Source organism: Phacochoerus africanus, chromosome 11 (genome assembly GCF_016906955.1).
Source record: "Phacochoerus africanus isolate WHEZ1 chromosome 11, ROS_Pafr_v1, whole genome shotgun sequence".
Lineage (NCBI taxonomy): Eukaryota > Metazoa > Chordata > Mammalia > Artiodactyla > Suidae > Phacochoerus > Phacochoerus africanus.
Genome location: NC_062554.1, coordinates 63,870,442 through 63,881,492, shown reverse-complemented (window position 1 = coordinate 63,881,492; position 11,051 = coordinate 63,870,442). Strand labels below are relative to the sequence as shown.

Genomic DNA, 11,051 nt, shown 5'->3' with positions numbered 1-11,051 from the left:
TGGGCCAGGGATTGAACCCTAGTCTCCACAGCAACCCATGCCACTGTAGTTGGATTAAGCCACTGCGCCAGAGCAGGAACTCCTTGAATCATCTCTTTTGCTAAGCTACACAAAATTCCAGATCAAATACCTCAAGGAAATCTTCCCTGACCAGTCTTGAATTTATTGATTTCTCATCTGTTCCCTCAATGGATAGCATCATCCATTAATACTTGCACTGCTTCACTCCTGTTACTTTTCCCTTAAAATTACTATTATTATTTTTTGTTTTTTAGGGCCACACCCACAGCATATGGAAGTTCCCAGGCCAGGGGTCCAATCAGAGGTAACAGCTGCAGGCCTACACCACAGCCACTGCAACACAAGATCCAAGCTGCCTCTGCAACCTACACCACAGCTCATGGCAATGCCTGATCCTTAACCCACTGATCGAGGGCAGGGATCAAAGCTGCAATCTCATGGATACTAACTAGTTAGATTCCTTTCCACTGTGCCACAATGGGAACTCCACAGCTTTCTTGACTACTCTCCTTGACGTCTCAACCCATGTAAGTGACCTTATTAACCACATATACCTACCAGGAAAGGGCTCCTTCCATTTTGCTTCTCCTTTCCCTTAAAGTTTCTTCTCTTCCTCCTTTCCAATTCTCTCTTCAATGTTATCTATTCAACAAACAATAGTCTTTTTTTAGTCTTTTATTTGAGCATCTTTCCTCCTCTGCATTCTCATCTGAATCTTAGGTAACAAGCTGTTGCTTTACTCCTATCTGAAGACAAACCAGTCACAGAACCTAAAGACCAAAAAGCCCAGAAACAGGCAATACCAAATTTTAATCCACTGCTTTTTGCTCATCACCATAGACTTGGACTCTGCAACATCTTCACAGTTAAATCCAAACAAACCTAAGTAATTTAGGCACACTCAGTAAATTTTGTGACTTTTATAAATTCTGGAGTGCTGCTTATTTAGGGCCATTGCTTATGTTCTGTCCATTTTATTGTACAATGTTAAGAAAATGGTCAAGTATTTTGTGTTCATGCCCTTAACATCATTTTGAAAATTCAAATTGCAGAAGCAGAGTTTGGAAAATAAATTATTAATGCAGAGAGTTGTGTAGGTTGTGTAAACGTCCAGATTTAATGAGCAGCTTTCAAAGCTCAGATTTAAGAAAAAAGAGCTCTTGAAAGGTTCAACAAATCTGTTCAGAAGTGCACAGAAAAATACACTTTGTTATATCTGAACCCACTTATTTTGACACTGCAGTGGAGATAAAAAGCAGTAATCTCCCAATGCAGTGTAGGATTTAGTTAAAAATGGGTGTATGAATTAAGGGGCACCTAGTAAATATTCCACGTTAGCTGGTTTAAAATAATGTTACGCAGCAACTGGAGACCGCCTAATTCCTGTTGTTCAACTAAGAAATTCAAAGCAAATTTTAAAGAATTGCAGAAATATTCTGGCAAAATGAAACCATGATTTTTTTTTTGTCTTTTTGCTATTTCTTTGGGCAGCTCCCGTGGCATATGGAGGTTCCCAGGCTAGAGGTCAAATCAGAGCTGTAGCCACTGGCCTACGCCAGAGCCACAGCAACGCTGGATCCGAGCCGCGTCTGCAACCTACACCACAGCTCACGGCAACGCCAGATCCTTAACCCACTGAGCAAGGGCAGGGACCGAACCCGCAACCTCATGGTTCCTAGTCGGGATTCGTTAACCACTGCGCCACGACGGGACTCCAGAAACCATGATTTTAGAAAAGGATCACAGAACTTTGACAGAGAACAAGCTTTATTTCTGAATCTGTCAATTATCAAACAGCAATGTTATATCTATGGTGGTTTCAAAGATCAGCTGAGATGAAAATATGTTCTGGCCACATGAGAGAGAATCCACTGGAGTTTGAGGTTAATGTCAGAATTTTAAAGGATCATTTATTTTGAAAAAAATGTAGTTGCAAATTATCTTGAAATTTCTAGCTATGGCCAAGATCTGCAACATTTGTGCCCTCTTCCTGTTAAAACTGAAAAACATAATCATTCAAAACAATGCATAATGTTTTGCTTTTTGTGAAAAATTGATTCAATTTATTGGGGACTTTCAGACTATTTGGAAAAATCTATGTTCTTTGGTAGCTAACAAACTTACATGTATTCGCATAACCAAAAATTGGCACACTACTGAAAAAAAAAAGGACTTTGCTGATTTAAGTTTTAAAAGCTTTCATGCTTGAAAATTCTAAACTGTTCGAGCCATTTAAGATCACTTCTGAAACTTCTGTTTTAGAAAAAAGTAATAAGGAATGAGGAGTTCCCGTCGTGGCTCAGCGGTTAACGAACCTAGCATCCATGAGGATACTGGTTCGATCCCTGGCCTCGCTCAGTGGGTTAAGGATCCGATACTGCCGTGAGCCGTGGTGTAGGTTGCAGATGCGGCTCAGATCCTGCATTGCTGTGGCCGTGGTGCAGGCTGGCAACCCGCAGCTCCAACTGGACCCCTAGCCTGGGAACCTCCATATGCTGTGGGTGTGGCCTTAAAAAGACAGAAAAAAGTAATGAGTTACAGTAATAGCCAACTTGAGTTATAGTGATAATGGCTAAGTACCAGTGTTAGAAAAAAAAAATTTCATATATATTTATTTTTACCTAAAGCATATGCAGCTAAAACAGCATACTTGTGGGTTATGGCAATATGTCCCTCTATATAGTCTCTAACGCCATATAGTATCTGTGAAATTGGATCGGCTACACAAAAGGCCAACAATATTCTACTTGGGCCTCTACTGAGGCTGAAGTGACATACAACTCTTTAACTCACAACATCAAGACTTTGCTATATCGGTTTTTATTTAAAACACAAATAAGCATTTCTCTTTCTGTAATGGCAAATGGTTCAAATAATGCTGAACATGAATCATTGACTAATACAGGACTTTAAATATGAAACAAAATTATTTTTAAAAAAGCAAAAGAATAAAGGTTATATACAAAAGGGACCAGGAATCTACAAGCTGATTCCAAAAATGAAATGAGTAGAAAATCTGCGGTGAAACCAAAACATTCCACCCTGCTTTGGAGAAGGGCTATTAGACAACATTCAGATGGATTGATAGAGAAGTGTCTATACATAAATTTCAAGTCAATTTTGCTTGTGTAGAATCATCCAGATCCTCCCAAGACTGAATGGGCAGTCCTGTGGCTTTCTTCCTTTTCCATATTCCCAACAAGGCTACATGAAGTTCAACTCTTGATGAGCCGCTTACAACAGCAGTTCCTTAGGAGCCAACATGACAGGTGGGTCAGATTTCCCCATGAGAAATAAAACTGGCCACCTAACAGCAAAATACCAAAATCGACAAGTCCTTCTTTCCTCTTCCTTTTGATTATATACAATATTATCTCCTTTCAAGACTATTATCCCCATCAAACTTGTTCCTTCACAAATCTAAACCTTGAGGTGATATGAAGGAGACCAACATCAAGAAAAGAAAATTCAATTAGGAAATAAAGAAAGCTGGAAGGTATACAATACACCCCCAGAGAATCTCAATAATCCCTGCTGCAGTACAATTCAGTGTACTGCTGCAGTCCATAGATAAATAATGGCAGCTTGAATGAGTTCATTCCCCCCTCCCCTCTGGTAGTTAAAGGGAACCAAATAAATACTGGGCAAGAGGAGCCTGCTGGGAGTTAGAAATAAAAAATTAACCAATTTTTATCCCTGTGACAATTCAATGCTAGTAAGAGGCAAGTACTGAAGAAGGGACAACTTTCTTCCTAAAAAAAAAAAAATTCCTATAATCATTATGTCACCATCTCTTATTAAGAATCCAGGGAATCCCAGAAATAGAAAATTAGTTTCAGAGGACCCCTGAGGCACTTTAAAGCCTTAAAAAGTTACAGTAATAATAAATTAGCTATTGCTCTTCAGAGGCTTGCAGAGCAGCAGAAGCATGAAAATCAGGTCCAAAAAGTTATGTCCAGATTACAGGTTTCCTGAGCTGCTCAGCTGTCTCTAAAAGCTTAGTGGAATCTCCAAATACCTTTAAAAAGACATACAATTTAACACAGACTGAGTGGATTTTGTTGTTGTTGTTGTTCAGTGGTAGCATGAAATTTGGTCCTTAATGGTAGCAGCTGTCTTCATCCTTTTCAAACTCAGGTAACAACAGGTTCATTAAGACAATACATAAAAGAAATAATACAACAAAAGGGAAAAAAGCCAAAACTGACAAACACCTCAAGGAGTCACTAAGTTCTCTTGTACCCTTTTGCTTGGGTCTCCCACTCAGTCTTTCTGTGGAGAGAGGGTAAGACAGAACTTCTTTCTCAAAGATGCTAAACAATGGCATCAAATGGACAAAATGATTATCAAGGGACTTTAAAAAATCTGACCCCAAGGAATCCAGGACACACATGGATAATTCAGAGGTATACTTCTGATTTGGGGCAAATTCTAGACTAAGGAAATGATCATTTTGGATAAATGTTACAAGAGATGAAACTATTTTTGAAACAGTTTTTTGGCGAGTTTTTTTGTTTTGTTTTTCTGTTTGCTTTAAATGTTCTACTACCACCCTCAGCTATCAATCATTTCTGATAGCTCAAGCAGAAGGTCATCTTCATCCTTCCCAGGATCCAGGTCAATCTCAGCTTCTAGTTTGCCTCCTGAAATCTCCCATATTAGTTTCTCAAAATCATCCTCCATAGAGAGTGGGGGCTTTCCTGTTGAAGTAGAGCTGAGTCGGCGAGTTTTTGTGGTCATCTGGGATGAGGATGGGCCAGATGCTTCTGGTGGGGAGAGATCTGAAGAGGAGTGAGTTGGAGGCAGCACAAAACTGTAAAGGAAAAAACCCAAAAGATTATTAGATAACTGCCCCTTGCCAATGACTGGCTGGACCACCTAGTCTCAGGTACACAGAATTTTAACCAAGAGTTGTTTCTAAGGACACACATAAAGAATTGTTTTACTGTTCTGGGACAACGCACTTTCATCCTTTAAAAGATAATTCAGACAAATGTTTAAAAACTTTAATACAAGCGAAATATAAACAACAGCATAAGAAGAGAACAGCAACCCCAAATACGTTTTCTTGGAATTAATTTGAAGTTTAGCAGATTTATTTAGATGGGGCTAAACTGTAAATGTTTCAAATTGTTTAGCACTGCTATTCCCTAGAGAACATCAATAATGGTGGCCTGAGTTTGGTATAAGAATTTCAAGGTATTACCTGTCTCTAGGTTTTTCTGTCTCAGGCACAGGGACTGATTTGTCCTCAGAGAGAAGTGGGACAACAGCCTACAAAAGAAAGAGTAAGATAACTCAGTGGAAGAGTCAGACTTTTTAATTTGAGCATATTCATTTTCTTTTGCTGCCTTCTCAGAATCCTGGCTATCATTCTTTAAGCCTTGGAATCTAAGAATAAACAATTCAAAGGTTGAGTATATAAATAAGCAAAATATTTTTAAAATAAGCAAAATATAGCCTTAATTAGCCTTTAAAAAAAGAAAATCTCATCCTTCCAACTCTACAAATGTCTAAGCTTGTAAATACACAGTAACAATCTAAGCAAGTAAAATGCTTAGAAAACGACAAAAAAATATTACACATAATAATGAGCTAACAAGAGAATTTTCCCTGTTTTCCTACTACATAGACTAAAGCACCACTGAAGTGGATCAACTTCTTACCACTGCTGCTTTTTTGGCTGGGCTTTCCTGCAGGACAGTGCTGGAACTGAGTGGCTTCACAGCTGCAATGACAGCAGGGTGGACCTCTGCTGCCTTGCGTTTGGGGGCCAATTTGGGTGATGAGACAACTTTAACTACAGATGGTTTCACATTCACTTTAGGTTTAGCTACAAGGGACAGAAAATATCTGATGAATGGCTAGAATAATCCTTTTTTACATGGAGAATATTACTCAGATATCGAAATTCCCTCACATCAATAGAAATAACCACAAATAATTAAAAAACCAAACAAGAAAACCAGACTGAAAATGATCCACCAGCAATTTATACTACATGTGGCTAAGTACACATACATACACATAGACACACACTCAAATCCTTTCAGTGGCTCTCAAATTTGCTACTTTGCTTCCCTGGTGTTCTTCAAAACCAGAGGAAAATGCACCATGGAAAATGTTAGACAAAGCATTATAAACAGCAATTTTAAATTTTCTTTTTTTGGGGGGTCTATTTCCAGGGCTGCACCCGTGGCATATGGAGATTCCCAGGCTAGGGGTCTAATCGGAGCTGCAGCCACCAGCCTACGCCAGAGCCACAGCAAAACCAAATCTGAGCCACATCTGCGATCTACACCACAGCTCACGGCAATGCTGGATCCTTAACCCACTGAGCAAAGCCAGGGATCAAACCCGCAACCTCATGGCAACCTCATGGTTCCTGGTCGGATTCGCTAACCACTGAGCCATGGAGGGAACTCCCAATTTCAATTCTGAGAAACGAATTCATCCAGTCCATTTTTAAAAATAGAATTATCAGAAATATTATTATCTACCAGCATGACCAGTATTACAAGGCAAATGATATTCAACCCAATTACTGCCAGTCACTGAAACTTGTTAATTTTGAAATTCTAGCAAGATGCACTAGAAAACACTCACCTTTACCCCTTTTATCCAAGGCCTGTGCTGCATATTTCACATTCAACACTGAGTCCCCAATCCCTGAGGTTTCTACCTCTGCCTTCTGAGATGACTTTGTGGGAAGCCGCTTAGTCAGGTGCCGTGTGGTGCCTGGCACAGTAGCGAGCACTGGTTTCTCTGCTAATTGGGTGTTGCCAGAGTCTAAATCTCCCCGAAGGGGTGTTAAAACTGATTTTTCCTTCTGTAAGGTGCTTCGGTCTGGCAGTTTCTGCACATGCTTTTCTCTCCCTGTCTCACACCTCTTGACTTGAATTTTAGTGATGCCAACTCCTGTGGTCTCATCTGAAGCCTATGGATAAATTTAAGCGACAAAATTGAAATCTCGTACCTTTCAAAACCTGTATGATAATAATTTTTTATAAGTTACCAGGCTAACAGCTAAGTTGAACAGAGTTTCACATGATCTAGAACACAAGAGCTTTTGCTTTTTACTTGAATTAAATAGAAAACACCAAGCTTAAGATGAAAACATTAAAGGTGCATAGAACAACAAAAACCCAAATTCTAAGTCTAATACAAATACTTCCTAATCAGACGTTTGCACGAAGATTTATGTGCAAGGTGTGCATTATCTTAATTGCGTAAAACAAAACAAAACAAAAAAAATGTCCAGAACATTATGTGCCCAGTAAAAGCAACCGTCTTTAAGAATTTAATTAATGTTGTAAAGTTAAAGGCTGAAAAATGGCACATTGTGGAGTTCTCAATTATGTTCAAAACATGAGCTAAACAATGAACAAGTTCATATACACATATAAAAAGACTTGAAAGAAATGCATGAACAACTACTAATGGTAGTTACATTTAGGTGGTGGAATTATAGGGTTCCCTTTTTTTTTTTTTTTGTCTTTTGTCTTTCTAGGGCTGCACCCACAGCATATGGAGGTTCCCAGGCTAGGGGTCGAATGGGAGCTGTAGCTTCTGGCCCATACCACAGCCCCAGCAATGCGGAAGCCGCGTCTGCCAACTACATCACAGCTAAAGGCAACGCTGGATCCTTACAGTGAGGCCAGGGATCGAACCCGAAACCTCATGGTTACTGGTCAGGTTCATTAACCACTGAGCCATGATGGGAATTCCTCATTCTTCTTAAGGAATGGAAATTCCCAGAGTTCCCATCATGGCTCAGTGGAAATGAATCTGACGAGTATCCATGAGGACACAGGTTTGATCCCTGGCCTTGCTCAGTGGGTTAAGGATCCGGCATTACCATGAGCTGTGGTGTAGGTTGCAGATGCAGCTCAGATTCGACGTTGTTGTGGCTGTGGTGTAGGCCAGCAGCTACAGTTCCAATTCGACCCCTAGCCTGGGAACCTCCATATGCCTCAGGTGCAGCCCTAAAAAAAGACAAAAAAAAAGACAAAAAAAAAAGAAAAAAAGAAATTCCCAACTTTTAAACAATGAGTGGCATTACTCTCAAAGGCAGAAAAAAACTTAGTTTAAAAAATATTAGTGGCAGGAATTCCTGCTGGGTGCAATGGGATCGGTGGCATCTCTGCAGTCCCAGGACACAGGTTCCATCCCCAGCCTGGCACAGTGCATTAAAGATCCAGTATTACTGCATAGGTCACACTGCAGCTTGGATCTGATCCCGGGAAGTCCACATGCCATGGGGTGGCCAAAAAAGAAAAAAAAATTAATGACCAATTAAGAACAACTGCAAAAGGGCAGAAAACACTGACATACATTAACACTCTAAGAGAAAATTGTAAGCATAGTAAGAGACTGTTTACCTGCTATATTAGTGACATGATAAATAGAAACTTATAAACTAAAACTAAAAAGCATATTTACTATTTATCTAGCTTTTGCTTGCCACAGGCAAGACTAACTTTAAAATGATTCTAAAGAAACTCACTTCTTTAGCCTCTGTTCTTGTCACACCACTCTGAGAAGCAACTTCATTTTCTTCTTGAAGTTTCTTCTCTTCTTGTATACCTAGATTCACATTAAACATATCATTAGGGAAGTAATTTCATTCACGCTGAAACTTCATGACAGATGAAGATAAAATTTTCTTAATAAAAGTAATGAGGGACAAATAAAATTGCAGATAAAGTGTTTTACAGTCCTCATACAAATTCAAAACGTGCCTTAAAACATCAAAGATCTATATAGTGCTGCTGTAAGGAGGGCAGCTTAACTTCTTTTAATCTAGTGGTTTTCAAAGTTACGTGAGTAAAGATAATTTCTCAGAGAATTCCTATGAATTGCCCTGTGGAATACAGTCCTTCAAGTGGTACTGAGATCAAGTTCTTTTGTTACCTGTTTTTTTAGTGATCCGGAGAAACCGTCTTGCCCCTGGGGTGGCCTCAGGCTGAGGCTGGGAGCTGGTGCTGCTCTCAGAGCTCTGCTGCACCCTCAGTGCCTTCTCCATTTTAATTTCCTCCAGGGTCTTGATATGCACCTCCTGCATAGACTTTGCTCTACCTGCAGGTTCCTCTGATTGTCCTCTGCTGGCTACTACAGGTGGCAAAACCACTGTTTTTTTAGTGTCATTATCAGTCTTTAGCTTGATGCACGTTACATCCTTTTTGCTTTTTTGTCTCTCTGCTTCCTGCTGTCGGTGTTTCTTTTCAGCCAGGACCTCAGAGAATGTTTTGATTCGGATAGTGGAAGAGGTTCTTGTTCCTGAAGTAGAATCGTCAACTTTTGAAGGTCCTTCTGTCTTGAGTTTAGTTTGCAATTCTCCACGTTTTTGACTGGCTCTCTCAAGAAGAATTTCTTCTAACGTCTTCACACGGATCTCACCAACTTTAGTAACTCTCTCTGTTTTTAAGGGGGGAAAAACAAATGACTGTACTTGGAGTTCATCTCTTAATGATCTACGCCCTCTCTATTCTTGGATCAAGACAGTCCATAAGAGTGGTATCATTTGGGCAGACAATTAAAATGATCAATAGTACATTAGTTTCAACCTCAATCTTAGATAGTGGACCTCATGGGAAAACCTAATCTTAGGATGCAAAAATTACTGATTTGGCTATTTATTCAGAAGCTACTTCTTGAGGAACCTGAAAGCCATTTACCAGCTGGAGAAGCTTGTCATCATAAATCTTAACCAGTAAGAGTAATAAATTAATTCTTCTATTTGCTCATAGATATAAACATGTGCTAGACACTATGCTAGAAATATAGCAGTAAGCAAAATGCAAACTCTACCCACAAGTAGTCTGCAGTCTAACACAGAGAAACCAATTAAGCAACAACAAAGTATAGTAATGATAACACCTTTGATAAAGCAATCACAGCTGACTTCTGAACAATTTGTGTGCGTGCGTGCCTGCAGGTGTGTGTGTGTGAGATGAGACACCAACCTCCCCATGCAGTTGAAAATCTGCATATATAACTTTACAAGCTGGGCTCCATATCCATGGTACTGCATCTGCAGATTCAACCAATCATGGACTGCGTAGTACTATAGTATGTACTTACTGAAAAAAATCCATGTGTGAGTGGATCTACACAGTTCAAACCCATGTTATTCATATAGGAGCATACAGTGAGAACATCAATCTTTGTCTAGAATTGGTTAAGGGAAGCTTTTCAGATTAAGTAACATTTAAGTGATATTTGAAGGATGAAAAGGAGCTATCAGGTGACAAGACAGAAGAAAAGTGGGAAAGGCCCAGAGATGGGCATGCCACTGAAGAGTAATATTTAATGATACATTAATCATTCTGTATTTGTTTAAACTACAGCAAATTCCACACTTGACAGACTTGCCTATCCTTGTTACTGAAGGGCCCAAAGAAAGAAATGATGAAGTGATGTGAGAAAAATAATACTTGGAGATTATACATAAACATATTTAATCACTACATAACTTTTTAATAACTATCAAAAACAAAAGAAAAATATCCTTTTACAACCTTAACCACATCACATTCTGTTGCCCCTTCTGAATCTTTGAATATGCTGTCCCTTCTACAGGTTCCTACCAGGCTCATTTCTCCTACCTAATTAGTTGAAAATGAGTTCAGTTTAGAAGCTGACACTCTCCAGTCTAGTCTTTTTCTTTGATCACAGCACTGATTACACAGTACTGTAACTGCCTGCATTTTCAATCACACTAGATAGATTCGCCACCAGAACAGTGACTATATTTAGTTATTTTAGTAGAGTACCTGTTACACAGGAAGTACTTACTTACTGATTTTCTTAGGTTTTTAAAATAAAATTCTTTCATTTCAAGATGGCAGTCTGACCTCAAAATTACCGCCTTAAGGAAAGTATGTGAATGGTGACAGGGTCCCTGTTTCCCTATACTACAAAATGTTATCAAAACAATAGAGAAGACATTAAAAGTAGAATAAATCCACAACAGCAATGGAAAACAAAGATGCCACTGGCAGAATATAAATCTTGATATATTTCTGAGA

General features: G+C 39.2%; 1 protein-coding gene across 18 annotated transcripts in view; it reads right to left on the bottom strand.

Annotated features, from left to right (window-relative positions):
* Positions 1-2,818: 2,818 nt before the first annotated feature.
* The window catches only part of ZC3H11A (zinc finger CCCH-type containing 11A), a 35,103-nt gene continuing 26,870 nt past the window's right edge, over positions 2,819-11,051 (bottom strand). For all 18 annotated transcript variants that reach the window (XM_047751778.1, XM_047751787.1, XM_047751779.1 and 15 more), the window contains 6 exons: positions 8,935-9,438; positions 8,528-8,607; positions 6,628-6,958; positions 5,688-5,854; positions 5,228-5,295; positions 2,819-4,834 (listed from right to left, as the gene is read on the bottom strand). In XM_047751778.1, the coding sequence (XP_047607734.1) occupies positions 4,576-4,834; positions 5,228-5,295; positions 5,688-5,854; positions 6,628-6,958; positions 8,528-8,607; positions 8,935-9,438 (1,409 nt within the window). In that variant the 3' untranslated portion in view covers positions 2,819-4,575. The remainder of the gene's footprint in view (positions 4,835-5,227; positions 5,296-5,687; positions 5,855-6,627; positions 6,959-8,527; positions 8,608-8,934; positions 9,439-11,051) is intronic.